Here is a 20,086-nt window from a genome sequence, read left to right as displayed (position 1 = left end):
AAAGGTTGATAGTTCGAACCCACCAGCTGCTCCTTGGAAACCCTATGGTTCACTTCTGTTCTGTCCTATAGGGTTGCTATGGGTTGGGATGTACTCCATGGCAATGGGTTTGGGTTTAATGAGTTTCAGTTGTTGAATGCCCTTGTGGTGGTGATGTGTTACCAGTTTTACGTTATCTTCACTGATGTTATTGTTTCATATCAAAGTAACAGGACATTTTGATCCTTTTGCAGTGTGTTCACACGATTCACCCCTCTTCGTTAATTTAATCATCCATCAAACCAAGAATCTGTTCTATTTGAAATTTTTTCTTCTTCCCCATAAATTACTGCTTTTGGTATGATCTGAAATTTTTGTTCTTGTTATAATTCACTTCTCAGTGTCAGAATAATTTCTGGTGAGTTCTTTGGAAATATGTGAAGGATATTTCCATTGTATGGTGCATTTATAATTCTATATGCTACATAACTGAGTATATTCCTGAACTAGGTATTGATTGAAAATCGAATCTTGTGCTTATGATTTTACACTTCTGGTGACTGGAAGAATTTCCTGTAGATTAGCTTCTGACTCTACGTATTTTAAAACTTGTTTTTCGTCTACTATCTACAAACTTCTCGTGCTGGGTGCTATAGGGTACATTATATTGTGATAAGACCTCTGGTTCTGAACTTCCGTGCATGCGTGGAACCAACTGTGGTGAATAATATAAATATTTCCTGCTAAACCCAAACCATATGGACCCTCAATTTATTTCCTCCTTGGTTAGATCGCAGAAATGCTTGTGACCACTTTAGTGCACCCAACAGGAGGAAAAGTGTGACATGGGAAATTGGGGAGGAAAGAGACAGCAATCCTAACCAATTCAGCTAAATATCTTTTACAAAGTTTACAAAAATATATGACCACGTAAACACATTGCTAGTGTCCCTTCTAGGGCCTTAGAAGGACCCCGTACAAGGGAGAGGGCCCAAAGCTTAAGTTTCATTAGCTTCTCTGAGAATTGACTTCTAAATAACAACCGTTTTACATAGCACTCTGTAAGGTGGCCTTTGTGATGTAGTTGGGCTCTGGAATCAGATGGGCCCGTGGTGTTAACGGCATGATACCACATAGTATCATATATGACTGTGTGTAATCCAAGTCAGTAATGAGTGCCTTGGTCATGAATTTGCTAATTGAATCCCATAGGAGAAAGCAATGTGAGCAGAAGAGAGAAAAGAAGATGGGAGAACCAGCGGAAAAAAGTCCAGGAAGGGGTTCATGTGTTGGGAAGCCATAGAGCCAACAACACATGCTTCATTGTCAGAGTTACCAAGCATCCCCGCCCACACCAGCTCTCCCATGGGAGTTTCCTGGGGGCTGAGGTAGACAGTTTAGTGTTGGCTGACAGCATCCCATCTCTAGCCTCAGTCACCCTTCTCTGCCCTAGGGCCTTCTCCAGAACCAGGAGCACATCCAGCTGCAGGCAGTTACAATTGAATGTGGGGTTAGTGCTCCTGGGGTCAGTGCTCCCCACAGGGGGAGTGGACCAAAAAAAAAAAAAAAACAAAAACATACAAACAAAACTCAAACTTGTTGCCATTGAGTCGATTCCGACTCATAGTGACCCCACAGGGCATTGTAGAACTGCTCCCATAGGGTTTCCAAGGAGGAGATGGTGGATTTGAACTGCTGGCCTTTTGGTTAGTAGCCGAGCAGGGCTCTGCCACCAGGGCTCCAGGTAGATGGAAGTTGGTAGATAAATGCACCAGCCTATTGAGCTTCTGGTGGCACGATTCTGAGGCATATTGCTGACGATTGCTGAGAGAATCCACAAAGGAACTGAGCCCCGCTTGCCCACAGAGGCGATCCCCTCATTAACTCGCTCTTTTATTGGTTTTTCTCCCCTCTCTCCCTGGCTTTCCTCATTCCTCATTGGTCCCGTGTGCTTCCTGAGATAATCTTTCAAACAAACTACAGTATCTGCATTCAGTTCTTGTTTCAGGTCTGTTTTCAGGGCACAACACACCAAGACACCTAGTTTAAGCCATGTCCAAGTAATTTACCATTTATGGAAACAGTCTAAATATTACGACACAAAAACACAGTACACAGTTTTTAAAGGACATAAATAAACAATTTGGAGGTATCTAAATAACTCGACAAAATCATTTATTTGTGTTATATGCACCTGCTTACAGAGAATGCGGAGATTCTGCGGAAATTAGTTTCTATGGGAAGATACGAAAGAACCGAAGAATTGCAGTCAGGTCTTTAAAATTCTCTTGCGTTTATATTCCAACTCTGGTTTATTAAAGGGTCCTGTGCGTCATTGACACACACACACAATTACAGTATAAATCGCTTAACTACACATCTGCGTTGACTGCGTGTGAGAGGTGGTTACCTTCTTGCCTTGTGTCTGTTCCACCATCTTGATATGGTTGTCTGCTGGCTAGATGAAACAAGATTGTTTTTTTTTTTTTGGTAACGGCTGTGTCATAGTTTGGTTTTGTACTTCGCAGGTGCTGCCTCCAGCTGGGAAGATGGAAACTCACCATCTTTCTGAGATGATGATTTGAGATAGAGTTAGCAGGATGTTAAAAATAATTCGACATATTAATGGAGGGGTTTGTTTGTCCCTTGTGGTCTCCTGATGCATAGTGTCTGAGCCAGCCAGCAGCTGCTCTGTACTTTAAAAGGAGGGTCAGAAAGTTCGAAGCATCCGTGGCTGTTCAAACCATAAGCAATTGCTTGGAGTCATGGAAACAATTCAATAATAAATGTGTGTTTGTGAAGCTTCCTCTCCCCACCCCCAGTAATAACCTCACTGAGCTGTATTCAGGTGGTCTTACGGTATCAGATAACCATTCTGTTTCCATCTTTTGGATTCACTAAAAATATCTCCCTTGTGGAGGCGGAGATAACTACATTTATTAGATTTGGGGATTGGTTTCTAGCTCATTTCTACCCTCCAATTAAAAACTTTTTTTCATTAATTTTTTTTTCTTTTTTTGTCATTTTCACCTAACCCTCATAAGACCCAATTATTTTCTGCTTTGAATTTTTTGTTGATTCCATGTGTTTTCATTAATGGAAGCATGCTGAATCATTGGGTGTTGTTGAATTTTTAGTAGGTAGTATGGATTTTTTTTCCTTGCCCCCTCCCTCAAGCCTACCCTCAGAGTCCAGATGGACGTATATTGTCCCACAAGTTGCGTCCCCTCAGGTGCCACCCCCCAAGTCCACTAGGACATTTGTGTCCCCCAATTTTTTTTTCCAAAATTTTGTTTTTCCTGCCCAAAGTGCACACACCTCATACAATACCCTGTAGAAACAGCAATTTGCAACACATGCCTGTTTTATTGGCTTCAAACAGCCGTAAAGGCCCCTGCCTTGCGGCAGCGTGCACTATAAGTGGGAAAGCAGCCTCTCAAAGATGTCACCCTGAAGACTAAGGTGTGCCTGACCCAAGCCATGGTGTTTTTAATCACCTCATATGTGTGCAAAAGCTGGACAATGAACAAAGAAGACCAAAGAAGAATTGATGCCTTTGAATTATGGTGTTGGTGAAGAATATTGAATATATCATGGACTACCAAAAGAACGAACAAATCTATCGTGGAATAAATATAGACAGGATGCTCCTTAGAAGTGAGGATGGTGAGACTATGTCTCACATACTTTGGATGTGTTATCAGGAGAGATTAGTCCCTGGAGAAGGACATCATGCTTGGTAAAGTAGAGGGTCAGCGAAAATGAGGAAGACTCTCAATGAGACTAACTGACACAGTGGCTACAAGAGAGAGCTTGAGCATAACGACCATGAGATGGTGCAGGACTGTGCAGTGTTTCATTCTGTTGTACATAGGGTCGCTGTGAGTCGGAAGGGACTTGATGGCACCTAGCAACAGCAACAACAATGAACCTGAGAGGCGGAAAATGTTGACGGGCAACTGTATATGCCACCGGTCATGGAAAGATTGTGGCAGGAAGAACTCACAAGCCTTCTGGTCCAGCCGCTGCTGGAGGCCAGGGGAGCGTCAGCCTGGCACCGTCTTCGCTGCCGTCAGTCACTCTCAAAGACCCCGTGTGCAGAGAGCTCCGCGGGATCTTTAGTAACAAGCTTTTTCTCTTTTCAAAATTGTCCCCTCAAGTATAGTAGGAGTCCCTGGGTGGTGCCAACAGTTAACACACTCAACTGCTAACCCAAAGGTTGGAGGTTCAGGTCCACCCAGAGGGGCCTTGTAAGAAAGGCCTCGTGATCTACTTCTGAAAAATCAGGCATTGAAAACCCTGTGGAGCACAGCTCTACTCTGACACACACGGGATCACCATGAGTTGGAGCCGACTGCATGACAACTGTTTTTTTTCCAAGTATAGTAAGGTCTATGCAATTGGTCCTTACGTCTCAGTCTCTCTCTACACGTCAGCAGTGCTTTGCCTAGGACAGCTACTTCTGCTTCTCCGGAGTTAAAGATGACAAATCAGCCGCCTTTACAGAGAGTAAATCAGAATTAGGCCAAAACCCATATAATTTCAACCTGGCTGTGTGACAGGAGCCCTGGTGGCTCAAGGGTTAAGAGCTCAGCTACAAATCAAAAGGTCGGCGGTTCGAATCCGCCAGACACTCCTTGGAAACTCTATGGGGCGGTTCTACTCAGTCCTATAGGGTCACTATGAGTCGGAAGCAACTCGACGGCATTGGGTTTTTCGGGAGGCGGGGGAGGGTGGGTATGACAGCAGCAGTGACAGCTGGTCACAGAAGCCAGCAAGGCTGGGCCACATGGTGAACACTTTGAGGAAGAGGCTTAGAAAGGGGAGGGATTGCCTATTGATGCTGAAATTTGGAATAAGACCGGTGGAAGAAAGCCCTAACCTAAGTCATAAGACCTACATTCTAGGTACCGCTCCTGCTGAATAAATTACAACCTTGAGCAAGTCTTAAAGATAAGTGGGTTTGACAAGGCATCATCTGAGCTCTGGAATCTTACTAGAAAGAAAGGTATGGAATAGGAAAGAGTTTATGTTTGGAGGGGAAGGAGATTGCAAGCCATCAAAGAAACTACGGAAGAGACAGATGGGGTAGCTGGAGGGACGTTACTACCCCTTTGGAGAGAGCTTGATAAATAAGAGGTCTCTTCTAGTCAGTGCCAGGAAATAACTCCGTCCAGTCAGAGTACCTGGAAGTGTCAGAGCCCAGGCCTAGGGCGTTAGAATGCTGAGATGATGGGAACGACTAGGTCAGTCCTCATTCCCGAGGCTTACTGAGTCAGAATATATGCATTTCCCTGGAAGTGTGTTTGGAAGTGTGGGAAACAATGACTGGCCTTTTTTCCACCAGTGAAAGGAAGCAAAAAGGCTTTCAGTTTAACACGAGTAATCATGCATAATTTAAAAAGAGGGAATTGTGGAAAAAAAAATTTATTTTGAATTATAATTAAAAAATATATAGCTAAATTGGATTATTTCTCATGTCTTCGATGTTTCCACATTGTGAAGACCTGTTTTTGGGTACCTGTTGCCATTGAGTTGATTCCGACTCATAGCGACCCTATAGGACAGAGTAGAACTGCCCCACAGGGTTTCCAGGGGGCTCCTGGTGGATTTGAACTGCCGACCTTTTGTTTGGCAGCCATAGCACTTAGCCACTATGCCACCAGGGTTTTATTATAACCTTACGGGACGTGGATGTATATGCAGTTGGACGTTGCCCAAACGGACGTTATGTGGCATGTGACTATGTATTTGGAGGTGGGTGCAGAGGTGGGTGCAGAGGGTCAGGGCCTATGTATAAATATTTCAGAGAGATCCCCGTTTCCTCTACAACCCCCTATGGAGTTGTAGGCGGGACCCCTGCCTTCTTGTTTAAAAGCGAAAAATCTGCTGGAAGACTTGCAGGCTTAAAAAAAAAAAAAAAAACCGTTAGGATTCCCAGCTCTGACTTGAGAGCCGTGTCCATATGTAGAAAAATCACAAGATTGCTTAAACATGGAATCATTTAACTCAAGGGGTAATTGATCTGGACTCCTAGGTAATCATGTTGACATGTTGACAGGATGCAAGGAATAGACTCAGCAGTCCCACCATGTTGCAGCTGGTTGTTTATTCTCTTCCCCTGTGATTCCCTCAGCCAGGCCTGCTTTCTCTTCTTCAGTTTCTGTGCGCTTTCGCCCTTTAAAACCCCGCCCTGACTCTACTCACACAAGAGTTTGTGTTTTGTTCCTTGATCTCTTGGTGAACCTTTTTTTTGATAACTACAGCACTGCAAATTTAGTCAACTCTTTGAGAAACACTTGTTTCAGCAGCAAGGTTACCTGGTTGTCAGAGGCACAGATGAGTAATGGCCGTTGAAACTGGATGTAAGAAAAAAATTGGCTGTACACCACTTTTCTGGCATTATCTTAAGTCTTTTTGTTTCCTTATTTCCTAGTTGATTTATTAAGAAAAAAAAAAAATCAAAGTCATTCTTGTTCTGATAACTGATTCTTCTCCCCAGACACAAAAATTATGTTGGCTGTTATTGGTTACATTAAGAAAAAAAACCTCCAGAGATTGGGTGATCCTCTAAAAGAATATTTATTCATTTTTTTATTTAAAAATATGATACATCAAAGTGAAGCAGTTTCATTTTAAACAAATAAGAAGACATAAAAGCTTTTCATGGAGTTGGGAGGGAAGGTCATTTGGTTTACTTCACTGTCACTCTGGATGCCAGGAGTAAGTTTTCTTCCTCTGTAAGCATTGAGTACAAAGATGAGAGGTTTTAGTTTCTAGGTAGTAAAGTGTTAGGATTTTAATGTTATCCAGAAATTAAAACTTTCTCAGTGAAAAAAAACCTTCTCTGCATTTTGCTCTACATCCTGTAGAAGTCTTGAATTTAGGGGATGCTGTAAGCGTTTGGCTGCTAACCAAAAGGTCAGCAGCTTGAATCCAGTCACTCCTTGGAAACCTTATGGGGCAGTTCTACTCTGTCCTATAGGGTCGCTATGGAATCGATTCGAGGGCAACGGGTGGATTACATTTACTGAATTTGCTTCTTCAGTCCAGTGCCAATGTGGCTGAGAAACAATTTGTTCTCTCACCTCCTTTTCATAGATTTCTCAGTACAATGATTTTGTAGTGATACTTTATTCATTTTGGAGAATTTTTGTTTACTATTTTTTTTAATATACATAATGATAAGTTTCATACAAAATTTAAAACATCCTACAGAAATCAGCATGTTATACAATAATGCCTCATTACTATGTAATGAACAGCCACCTTTAGGTTAGATGGATTAAAAAATAAAAGCCAGCACAAATATGGTAGATCCTCATTTTTCTAAAGAAATATATCTTTATTGACTTTTTTCATTTTCTTACAAAGCAGTTAAAAAAACTTGACCTCGCATGCTATTCAATGTCACGATGGCTGCCTCCTTAGGAGACTGGAGTGGCTGTAGTAGAAGTCTTCGTAAGCACCACAAAAGATCACCATTGCTTGGTCCCACTTTTACAGGAAAGGATCCAAGTTTCACCAGATAATGTATGCTTAGCTCTCTTGAATCAGACCAGTTTAGTGGATTAATGTTTAATTTACATACAGTAATAAAGACAAACTGAATCTTTACAGACTAAATGCCCACTTTATACCATGGTGTAATTGTTTGACTTACGGGTGAGTGTACAGAATATAGCTGTAAATGTACTAGATATGTCTATAAATAAAATAGTGCTTTAAGGTAACATTATTCTTTGGCTGATTTAAATGCCTGTGGTGGACTCTTATAAAAAGACTAAAATGCAAATGGCCCCACGATTATCGTCAACCGTAACACTGAGCTTGTGCGGAAAGTTCCTATACTGTTCACTGTCAGCATCTCCAGGTCCACGATGTATTCTCTGGGTCCTGATAGAGGCTTCACTAGCACAAGCATTGCACTTACAGGACTTGTTTGCTAGAAAAGAAAAAGAAAAAATAAAGGGAGATCATTTTTCTGAATTTGAGTTTCTATTATTTGTGAGTATACCTCCTGTAAGATTTAGGGGAAGAACTTTGGAGCCTTGGTGGCTCAGTGGTTAAGAACTCGGTTGCTAACCAATAAGTTAGCTGTTTGAATCCACCAGCCGCTCCTTGGAAACCCTGTGGGGCAGCTCTACTCAGTCCTGTAGGGTCGCTGTGAGTCAGAAGAGCTACTCCTTAATCCCTTTTTGATCCCAACAAGTCCCCTTCTCCCTTGGCCACCCATAGTCATCAGCTCCAAGTTACAAGGACTGACTTTTCTGGGGAGTTCTTTGTTTTTCATTCCTCCCTTTCTTGTAGCGTTTCTCTAGAGTTCAAGCCAGAATCTGGTAATTTTTGAAATGGCGAACAAAGTTGTCATTTTTCTACTCCTTAACACTGCATTCGCTTACATTTAGTAAAGTTGTCATTTTTCTACTCCTTAACACTGCATTCACTTACATTTAGTAATTGAAGAGAAATGTAAATGGTTAACTGCAGCAGAGTGTGGCAAATGCTAGGATCTACAGGGACACACAGAGCATGCGTGAAGACACGTAAAAGTGCACACACACAGGGAAAAGAGGTGGCACTGAAGGAAGGCTTTGAATGCCCAAGGAGAGTCACCCAGGATAAAGAGAAGCTCTGCAAAGTAGCATTTTCAGGAGACCTGGATGTGGTTTCATTTTGTTGAAGAGTGTGATGGATGCTGGGGGAGTGGAGAGGGATGAGGCTGGAGGGCGGGTAAGTGGATGTGTGAGTGTGGATGCAAGATAAAGAGGGCAGGGAGAGAGACATGGGTTAGGATCCTGCAGTCATTAGAATTGGTGGCCATTAAACCTGGGAGAGAATGCATATGTGACAAGGCTGCCCTTCTGGGAGAGGCTGACATTTATGGAGTGGGCAGAGGAGAAACTGTTGAAGGAGATAGAAGAAACAGATGGTTAAGTGGAGAACAGTTGAGTGGCCATTCATGTCAGGGGAGGCTGAGGATGACTGGGAATTCAATATGCCCTCTGGATTTAGCAGTATGCGTGTGGTTGGTGGCTTTTTTCAAGAATAACTTCAGTAGAGTAGTGGGAACAGAAAACTGAAGTGGCACTATGAAGTGAGGAAGCAGAGGCTGTGATTACAGACTCTTTAAAAGCATTCCTATGAAAGGAGGGGAGAGGGACGGCCATATCTAGAAGGAGAAACTGAATTATGTAGGGATAGAGGGAAGTCTGACAGAACAAGATTCCAGAGGAGATGGAATGAAGAATACAGGTGGTGGGTTGGCCTTGATTGGCAGAAGTGAAACCCTGTTTTTGGGAACTAGAGGAAGGGGAAAAGAAGGGGACACATGGATTTTAGCCTGTAGTGGAGTGGGATGAGAAGTTCAGGTAATTCTTGCCTGTTGGGCTCAGTGGTATCAGAAGAGTAAGAGGTGAGGTCACCTACTGAACATGAAAGCTGTAGGGACTTAAAGGGTGTCCCTGGATGATGCAAATGGTTAACACACTCAGCCACTAACCAAAAGGTTGGTGGTTCGAGTCCACAGAGACACCTCAAAAGAAAGGCCTGGTGACCTACTTCTGAAAAACCAACCATTAAAAACCCTGTGGAGCAAAGTTCTACTCTGCCACCCTTGGGGCTGCCATGAGTCGGAATGGACTCGACGGCAAATGGTTTTAGGAACTTAAAGAGAAAGGGGAGGTTTGGGATCAGGGACTGAGGAGAATGAGAGAAGTGAGAAAAAGAAACAGGATTATGGAGCATACTGAGGACTCATCTGAGTTGGAGACCAAGATTTGATAGTGTTACCATCTGCATTGTCAAGTTGGGTATGAAAGTAGATATGGATTTTGGGATTGATCCAGAGTTTCTGGACAGGGAGTTGAGGGGTTGGTGACAGAGCAATTCATGTGTCCACCAAGTTGACAGACTGGAATAAAATGGAGGGGTCAGGGGACTAATATCACTTTGAGGTGAAGAGCAGATCGAGTGGGAGCGAGGGCAGGGGTTTGATGGCAGAGTAGCATGAAGCTGGCGGTCATGGGAGTGAGATGACCAGGGAATCTGCAGACCAAGGTACTGGGTGATACTGAGCGTGCCCAGATTATGTTACGGAAAGGAACACTCTTTTTAATCTAGCCCCACCTTATCCCAGTCCCTCTTCTCTTCTGAGTGACTCATCCACTTCCTACGCACTCTCCCTGGTTGATCTCACCCATGTCCATGGCTTCAGTCATCATGTAATTATTCCCAGTGACTTGAAATATCTCTGTTTTGTGTTCCAAGCCTACATATCCAGCTGTGTGTTGCCCTCGGGGGGACCAGGACCCCATATGTCCAAACTGAACGACTCATCTTCCCCTCAATGTGAGCTCTCAAGACAGAGACTTGGGGTTATCCTTGTTGCCTCCTCCTCCTTTGTCCCGCTTAGCAAATGGAACACCAAGTCCTGTTCTTCCTACATCTTCATACACATGTCCACTTTGTTTTGACCCACTGCTGCCCCCTAGTCTCCCATCTCTTTAACACCTCACTGCTCTCCCCGGTGCCATTCTTGCCCAGCTCCAATCCAGGCTCTACAGTGTGGCCAGGCACCTTTTTTTTTTTTTTTTTTCCAGTTTTGAAAGTACTTTTGAATTTTATTCTTCCACATTTCACGTCAAGGACTGTCATGGATTGAATTGTGTCCCCCCCAAAATATGTGCCAACTTGGTTAGGCCATGATTCCCAGTATTGTGTGTTTGTTCTCCATTTTGTGATTGTAATCTTATGTTGAGAGGATTAGGGTGGGATTGTAACACCATCCTTACTCAGATCACCTCCCTGATCCAGTGTAAAGGGAATTTCCCTGGGGTGTGGCCTGTACCACCTTTTATCTCTCAAGAGATAAAATGAAAGAGAAGCAAGCAGAGAGTTGGGGACCTCCTACCACCAAGAAAGCAGCACCAGGAGCAGAGCATGTCCTTTGGACCTGAGGTCTCTGTGCCTGAGAAGTTCCCCGACCAGGGGAAGATTGAGGACAATGACCTTCCTCCAGAACCAACAGGGAGAGAAAGCCTTCCCCTGGAGCCGACGCCCTGAATTTGGACTTGTAACCTACTAGACTGTGAGAAAATAAATTTCACTTTGTTAAAGCCACCCACTTGTGGTGTTTCTGTTATAGCAGTGCTAGAAAACTAAGACAAGGACTCATCTAACTTTTCATCTGTTTTCATTCCACCATCTGTCAGCAGTAATTAAGGCCTAGTTATTACTTAAACTCACAAAAGGATTATCTTATATGATAGAAGGGTAAACGGGGCTTTTGTTTTTGTTCATTGTTTTTTCCTGTTAGATATTAGCTAGTATTCACTCTTCTTCTTCTTTTTTTTTTTGGCCAGACATGTTTTTAACATGAAATCTGACAGTGATTCTTCAGCTTAAACCCTTAACGTGGCCTGTAAGGCCTTGGGTGACCTAGCCCCTGCCAGCTTTCCAAGCTCCTACCAAGCCACTCTCCTTCTAGCTCTTCGAGTTCCAGTCTAACCACAGTGCTTTTTCGTTATTTCTTTAGCAGACTTTATTTTTTTAGAGCAGGAGCCTGGGCGGTGCAAGTGGTTTGTGACCGGCTGCTAACTGAAAGGCTGGCAATCTGAACCCACCAAGTGGTGCTGCACAAGTCAAGCCTGGTGAACTGTTTCTGTAAAGATTACACTCAAGAAAACCGCACGGAGCTGCTTCAGCTCTGTGACACTTGTTGTTGCCGTGAGTCAAGGGCTGACTTGACAGCAGCTGACAACAATAACCAACAACAACAGAGTTTTAGAGCAGTTTTAGGTCACAGAGAAATTGCGCAGAAAGTACGAAGAGTTCTTATTTATGTTCTGCACCCTACACTTTGTGTCTCATTCCTGCTAGACTGCGTTTTATTCCTTCCACCCTTCCCCTGAAATACTACTTCCTCCAGGAGATTCCCCAACCACTCTGCTCTTGGTTAGGTCCCCTCGTTATACACTCATGAGCAACTTGCAGCTTTGTTGTAATGCTCAGCATACTTGTGAGCACTCACTCTGTGTCTGGACTCTAGGCTCCACTGGGCAGGGCTTGGCTTGGGTTTATTCCCTGCTGTTTCTCTAGGACCTTGCACGGTGCTTGAGCTCTTATAGGCAGTAGTTGTGGGTACCAGTGATACCTTGCAGGTAATAGCGGATTGAATTAATCCATCCATTTAGAAATGTTTTCTGAGCACCTGCTATGTGCACGGTCTCTTCTACCTGCTGAGGAGGGAGTAGCGAACAGATAGGCGGAGGGTCTGCTGTCATGGTGCCTACATTCTAGCGGTGACAGAGACAAATGAATAGCATGGCAGGTGGTCACGGGGTGATGAACAAAAGCAAGGGGTGGTCAAGGGGATAGAGAATGGAGGTGGGGGTGCTGGTCTACCTTCAATTTCATGTAGTACTTCTTTACAATATGTCCCCTGTCATGGATTGAATTATGTCCCCAGAACTATGTGTGTCAATTTGGCTAGGCCATGATTCCCAGTATTGTGTAATTGTCTACCATTTTGTGACCTGTTATGATTTTCCTATGTGTTGTAAATCCTACCTCTGTGATGCTGGTGAGATGAGATTAGCGGCAGTTATGTTAATGAGGAAGGGCTCAATCTACAAGATGGGATTGTGTCTTGAGCCAATCTCTTTTGAGATAGAAAAGAGAGAAATGAGCAGAGAGACAGGGGGACCTCATACCACCAAGAAATAAAAGCCAGGAGAATAACGCATCCTTTGGACCCAGAGTCCCTGCATTGAGAAGCTCCTCGACCACGGAAGATTAATGACAAGGACCTTCCCCCAGAACAGATAGTGAGAGAAAGCCCTCCCCTTGAGCTGGCACCCTGATTCGAACTTCTAGCCTCCTAGACTCAGAGAGAATAAATTTCTGTTTGTTAAAGCCATTCACTTGTGGTATTTCTGCTGTGGCAGCACTAGATAACTAAGACATCCCCTTTTACGTCTTCTCCCAAAGGGAATAGAAATATAAACTCTATATTCCGTGTATCCTTTCAAGGACCAGGTCAAGTCTCCTGACCATCAAGAAACCTTGTATTTCAGCTATTATGAATTCACTGATGTCTTTGAACCACAGAAGTAAGCACACAATTGTGCCCTTTTTTCGTACGTGTTAACTTCTGCCTCCCAGTAACATTTGAAGCTCCCTGAAATCAAGAACTGTGCATTTTATCCCTCACAGCATCTAGCATGGAGTTGAGCACACAGTAGGTGCTTAAGTAAGGCCTGCTGGTTGATTCTTATATATTAAATGCCCTTTGTACAAGTGGAGGAACCCTGGTGGTACAGTGGTTAGGAACTATGGCTGCTAACCAAAAGGTCAGCAGTTCGAATCCACCAGCTGCTTCTTGGAAATCCTACGGGGCAGTTCTCCTCTGTCCTACCAGGTTGTAGAATCGACTGAATGGCAACTGGTTGGTTTTTTTTTCGTTTTGGTACAAGTGGAATTTCAGCTAAGAAACTTTGCAGGATTTGATCTACCTACTTTTGAAATTATGTGATATGAAATAGTCTTGAATGTCTATTTTTTGTTGTTTTGAATAGTTTCTTTTGTTTAAAATAATTTAAAATTATTTAACTCTGGAATTATCAAAATTGGCAATGTTTTATTTCATTAATGAGAAAAGAGTTCTATTTTTTTTATTTGGGAAAACACTGTCAGCATTTATATTTGACAATATCAGGTTGAGAAATGCACTGACAGGAATTATAAACAACTTTCCAAGTGCCACGTTTATTGCACAGAAAAAAAGGCACTGAAACTTTGTTTAACTGTTTATTGATTCTGCTAGGAAATTTTATTTTCCTGAGTTATGGCTCAGAGTTCATAGTGGAAAATTATTTTTAGAAAAGATTTTGAGATGAATCTATTTAATTGTCATGGAGTTACAAATGTTATTTGGGCTAGAATTATTAAATTGGCATATTATGAACTGTGTGAAATTCAATTAAAAGAAATTTCTTATATATCTGGTATATTTTAAAGTTAAAACATCCAATGTTAAAGTTTATTCTTTCCTAATAGAAAAAAGAATATTAATAGATTGTATTTTGGGTTGGGTTTTTCTCTTCAGAAGTTGGTCAGGAGAAATTAATCATTTCTAATTTACTGGGAAAGAAACAGAGAGCCACATAACTCTGTAGCTGGAAGGGAACTTGATATCTCAAAGACAACGATAAACGTGTAAACATTTACAATCTATAAACTTTACAAAAAAAAAAAAAAATCCGAAACCAAACTCGTTGCCCTCAACCACAAGCATGAATTTTCCGATTCAGTTTTCATACTCTCACGATGAAATACTGACTTTAAAATATGGAGAAGAATGAAGGGTGCCCAAAGGAGCTTTGAGAAAATTGTAGGTGGAAGAATAAGATCCTTAGCATTAAACAGTTACCTCCATAAACTGCTTGGTGGGGTGCCCTCATTTTCATATAAAGTCATGAGCTGTATTTAAAATATGTCAGAATTTTAACCTAAAATGAACTTGCTGAGATATTGCAGGGGGAACTGGAAGGCTGAGGACCTGGAGTCAGGGAGATCAGCTAGGAAGCCTCTGGAGGGGATTGGGGAGGTAAAGAGACCCAGTACAAAGAAGCGTGGGGAAGCCAGACAACCCAAGAGATGAAGTAAGGAAAGAAAGACATGGGCGACTTCAGAGAAGGGTGTGATACAGGCAATGAGAGCAAAGGCAGAGGCTGGAAGTTTGCTAGAACGCTCCGGCCCCTGACACACACGATACGTGAGGTGGGTGGGGGCGCTTCTCAGAAACAGGGGGGTTTTAGTTTTGGCGCAAACGTGAACCATCTTGTCAGTGTAATAATAAGGAATTAAGGATTTCTGAAAAGCTGTCCAGGAATTCTTGTTTCTACAATTAAATAGCTGCCGCTGATTTGCGGCCGCTATCTGGGGTCGCTATGAGTCAGAATCGACTCGACAGCACTGGGTTCACTGGGTTATTTGGGGTGTGTGTGTGTGTGTGTAAGCGCGTGTGACCAACAGGTCAGCACATGACTCCATCGGAGTCTGCAGGTTGGTATTTGAGTGACTCTAAGGAAGCTAACAGAAACCCTGGTGGTGTAGTGGTTAAGAGCTATGGCTGCTAACCGAAAGATTGGCAGTTCGAATCCACCAGGCACTGCTTAGAAACTATGGGGCAGTTCTACTCTGTCCTATAGGGTCGCAGTGAGTCGGAATAGACTCAGTGGCAACGGATTTGGTTTAAGGAAGCTAATAGCATCCCTGAGTCTTACTTTCTTCCCCTGTAAAAAATGGAGATAAATATTAGTATCTGTTTGACAGTGTTACCGAGAAAATTACATGGGACCCCGCACACAGAAAGGCGTTACACAAAGCCTGCATATATAAAAACTCTTTAAATGTTAGCTTCCCTTCCATGGGAATACTTAAAAAAAAAAAAAAAAGATATTTCCACCCTTCTCAACAGCCAAGGCTGCCTTCAGGATACTTACTCTTAGGTAGAACTCTCCATTTTCATTTCCAGATTTAATCCGAAAAGTATTGATAGTGTTGGCGTAAATAGTTGTGGCCTGAATCTGGAAGATGTCCGAAGGCACTGACCTATCAGATCGGATGCTCATGTATTTGTAGACTATGGACTGGGGGAGCTCTCGGCACACGGCGCTGGAGACCGGGCAGACACATCGGCTGTAGAGAGAAACGTAAACATTCACCAGCTTGGCTTGGTAAAGACCAGGAGATTCTCACTTTCAAAAGTTCTGATTTTTCTTACTTCTCCGATGTTAGAACGTAGGGGTCTTGACAAGGATTTCGTGGGTAACAACGGAAGCCGCCGTGATAATTCCAACACATTTCATCCTCCCGGCATTCGTTTGTGGTCTCGCATTCGTTTATATCTGTAGAGATATAAGGTCAAAGAGTTTCCTGACCTAGGGAGATTGTACAAGTGCCATACTCTGGTTTTCCAGGATGGAGGTGTGTGAACTGTGGTGTGTGTTTAATCTGCTTTTACACACGAGACTGAGTAGGACCTGAGTCCATCACACTGAATTCAGGACAGGTGAAGCGCAGCCACTTTAGACGGATGAATATGCATCGTTCAGTTATATTTTATTGCGCAGGCATTGTTCATGTGTTGAATGCCAGCCAAATGCCAGCCAAATGCCAGCCGTTGACCCTGCTTATGTAGAAGTACAGACACCCAGTTCCTGCCCTCAGAGAGATGACAGTTTAGTGGGGACTTTAGGGTCGCTTGAGTCCAAACAGACTCTGTGGCAGGAGGCTTTTGGTTTTTATAGATATGGCACGTGTCCCTGGGTGATGCAAATGGTTAACGGGCTTGGCAGCTAATCAAAAGGTCAGAGGTTCAAGTCCACCCAGAAGTGCCTTGGAAGATGGGCCTGGTGAGGTACTTTGGAAAAATCGTCCGCTGACAATTCTACGGAGCACAGTTCTACTGTGACACACATGGGGTTGCCATGAGTCAGAATCGACTTGACGGCAACTGGCTTGTTTTCTTGGTTATAGATATGGCCACAGTTAGTTATAAAATAAAGTGTAATTACATAAGAGATAGATAAATGCCTTGGAAGATTGGAAGCAGACTTGATTAATTCTACTTGGGGGATTAGGGAAGGCTGAAGGAAGGAGGAAGCATCGCAACTTAACCTCAAAGGGTGGTTCTGTGGGGTTTTCACGGCTGTGGCGGGGAGGGCCTTCCGGGCTGAGAAAGCAGCAAGCAGAAGTATTGAGAGGGCAGTTTACCATCTGGCTCAGGAGCTTGAAAGAGAGGTGCGGGCTAGGAATGTGGCCCTAGTACGCCTCAGCATGCAGGTGGGAGCTGCCACTCTGGGAGTGGATTACACATCCTTCCAGGTTAGTACAGAACCAGATGTGAAGCTATGGAGAGTTTCACCTCCCAGAGCAGAGCCACGTGAGAACTGGGCGGAAGAAGGGAAGCTGAGAAAGGCGCTGTTGGTGGAGGGAGGCAGCCAAGGAGAAGGCAGTGCTGAGGGAGCCGGAGGGGCGGAGAGTCGGGGAAGGAGACACACTGGGATAGACCAGGTTGGACAAGGACGGACTTTGGATTTGGTAATTAGGAACCCCCAGAACAGTTGCATTAGAAATGCATTACAATTAAAACACCAAAAATCGGTATCAATATCCATGTCCATGACCAGTTGCTGGCAATTTTATTCTGACTCATGGCAATCCCATGTGTGTCAGAGTGAAACTTTGCTCCATAGGGTTTCCCAAATGGCTGACTTTTCAGAAGCAAATTGCCAGGCTTTCTTCAGAGGTGTCTCTGGGGGGAATGGAACCTCTAACCTTTGGATTAGCAGCCGAGTGCGTTAACTGTACCCCCTGGGGGACCCCATCTACATCCATATCTATAGTCTACATCCCTTTACATTCAAATAAAATAGTGATTTTTATTTTATCCAGTAAAAGCCTTTTCAAAATCATGACTTCCCACAGTTGGATATTTTCATCTACACATTCAATAACTTACTGAATTCTGCTACAAGCCAGTCAAGATCATGGGCCTGGGTTATGATCTCTTTCTTTTCCCTGAATTCTCATACCTCTGTGTTCCTCTTCTAGGCCCTGTTGTTTTCTGCTTTGCTTTATTGAAATCTCTGTGTTTGTCTTAACGCTTCTCTTAGCTTCTAGACTCCTTGAAGGCAGGCGCTATCATAGTTAGTCTTCTTTTATCCCTTTCATCACTTACCATCACTGCACTGAGAGCACCTGGTTTTCAAGAAATGTTAAACTGAACTAAGTTGCTTCTCTCACAAACCATGCGGAGATAGGCAAGAAAGATAATCTCCATTTGACACGGAGGAAACACAAATAAGGGTTAAGTGACTGGCCCAAGTTCACACAGTTAGGGAGAGGTATCTTTGGTACTGCGCCCTCTAAATGAGAATTATTCCATGGCTTGTCTTTAGAGCAAAACATTTTCTTTTGGCCTCCAAACTGGCTCAAGTTATCCTGAGCCCAGGAGGAGACTGGAAAAGCTACATAGCTTCCAAGAGTCAGTTACAAGAAGTGTCTTCTTTTGGACTGGTTGTGGCTAAGCAAAGAAACCTAGATCCTCAGAAGAAATTGCAGTTGACTTGTCCTTTCCGTGGCTTCTTAAGGGCCGTTTGGTTGCAGGGGAAACTAAGACTAGTTTGCTATAGAGAGTCCAACAGTGGCAAGAGGAAATTTTATGTTATAATTTCATTTATTATCAATTTAGAACATAGCATAATCAATACCTTAATCCTTTTGGAAGCGTTTTCAGAAATTATTAATAGTGTCAAAATATTCAATGAGTGTGTGTGTGTTTTTTATTTTTGCCAGGCTGTGGAAATGAGAACCATTATTTTATCCTCCAAATAAACCTTTTGGAGGAAGGTAAGAATCCAAACTTCTCCAGTTTTTAATTTAGTTCTATGGTTGAGGCTGGGAAGGAATGATTTTAGTGGGGGAAAGCAATGATGTTGTACTTTAAAAGAATGTAACTCTCTTTCACAAAAAATGCTCTGGCTTAACCAAGCATTCTGAAGCTGCATGTCTTCAAAATATAATACTCATGGCACTCATTTGCAAGTCTAATGTCTTTTTTACCTTTAATTGCAACAGATATAATATAGGCAAAAAAAATTCTCATCAAGTAGATTCTGACTCATAGGCCCAGCAATGTAGAAGACTAGTAGCAGATCTTTTCTAGACAGTTCTTTTTAGTCAGAATTGCAGAGAGGGCACACAAGGGCAGTAAAGAGGGAAGAAAATGTTAACAGAAGGAGACACTGGAAATTCTCAGTCTATACCATGATTTTGCAGGGAAAGTGTTAACTTTGAGGAAGATCCATGATCTGGGGTTTTATCAGGCGTACGATTATTCAGCTAGACTCCAACCACTAAGTATAAGCATAATTAGCATTGTATGTTAATTTGCTTCCGTCTTTTGCTGAGCATCAAATCCATTTATGATCACAAATGCACAGACACTTGTTTTAAGGACTCCAGGAAAATGGGTGAAGCTATCCCACGGGCTAACATTCTTCTGCATGTAATATTCATGTTAAAATTCTCACAGTTAGGATCTAGAAAGTAAAACCATTGATATGCAATGTTTTCCTCCAATTAACATTTACAGAGTCTCTAGCAACCTGGAAAGAGTTATACAGATGTTCATTGTGCAATGAACGCCATTCTGATTATGCTTATACATAGTGGTCGGAGTCTAGCTGAATAATCGTACGCCTAATAAAACCCCAGGTCATGGATCTTCCTCAAAGTTAACACTTTCCCTGCAATATCATGGTATAGACTGAGAATTTCCAATGTCTCCTTCTGTTAACATTTTCTTCCCTCTTTACTGCCCTTGTGTGCCCTCTCTGCAATTCTGACTAAAAAGAACTGCCTAGAAAAGATCTGCTACTAGTCTTCTACATTGCTGGGCAAATTTCGTAACATCTAGAATTGTATAGGCTTTATAATTTACACAACATTTTTGCATATTGTGTTCCATTTCATTCCTTCAACTCCCTTTTCCAAATGAGAAGGCTGAGTCTTAGAGAAGTTTGGTAATTTGCTCAAGATGGCACAGACAGAACACAGTAGAGCTAGGACTCAAACAGATTAATGTCTTCAAGTTCAGTCATTTTTTTTTTTTTCACTCTCTAACTGCTTTATGTAAATTTAAGTGTTGTTCTAGCTTTGCCTTGGTTATTTACACTTTTGGTATTGACTAAGCAGTCTTTTCTGTGTTAAAGCAATTTTAAAGTACACGCAGCATTAGCTGTGGGGGAAGAGGGTGCGTACTTTCCGATCTCCCTGAAAGACTCTGAACTCGCACCCTGTAGAAAGCTGCCTCTTCCACAAATGTGGAGGTGTGAAGATCACCCAAGTGTTCTTATTTTGAACCTGGATCCAAAGATATTAGCTATATTTGGATCAATAGTTTTCTTCAAAGAACTCAAGCACTTTTTAGTCCACATTAGGCTGATTTTCTCAGGACTGAAACTACTACCTAATGTATAATCTTGGGGTTTTGGAGAATTGAGAATGGTTTGAAGAATGCTTGGAACACACGTTAAGC

General features: G+C 42.7%; 1 protein-coding gene across 1 annotated transcript in view; it reads right to left on the bottom strand.

Moving 5' to 3' along the window:
* Positions 1 to 7,198: 7,198 nt before the first annotated feature.
* Positions 7,199 to 20,086, bottom strand: part of EFEMP1 (EGF containing fibulin extracellular matrix protein 1) — a 69,433-nt gene continuing 56,545 nt past the window's right edge. The window contains exons 8-10 of the mRNA XM_003417594.3: positions 15,767 to 15,890; positions 15,486 to 15,681; positions 7,199 to 7,924 (exon numbers count right to left, since the gene is read on the bottom strand). Coding sequence (XP_003417642.1) covers positions 7,763 to 7,924; positions 15,486 to 15,681; positions 15,767 to 15,890 — 482 coding nt within the window. The 3' untranslated portion in view covers positions 7,199 to 7,762. The remainder of the gene's footprint in view (positions 7,925 to 15,485; positions 15,682 to 15,766; positions 15,891 to 20,086) is intronic.

The sequence above is a fragment of the Loxodonta africana genome, chromosome 26 (genome assembly GCF_030014295.1).
Source record: "Loxodonta africana isolate mLoxAfr1 chromosome 26, mLoxAfr1.hap2, whole genome shotgun sequence".
Lineage (NCBI taxonomy): Eukaryota > Metazoa > Chordata > Mammalia > Proboscidea > Elephantidae > Loxodonta > Loxodonta africana.
Note: the sequence above shows the minus strand (reverse complement) of the source record. Positions and strands in the feature narration are given on the sequence as shown.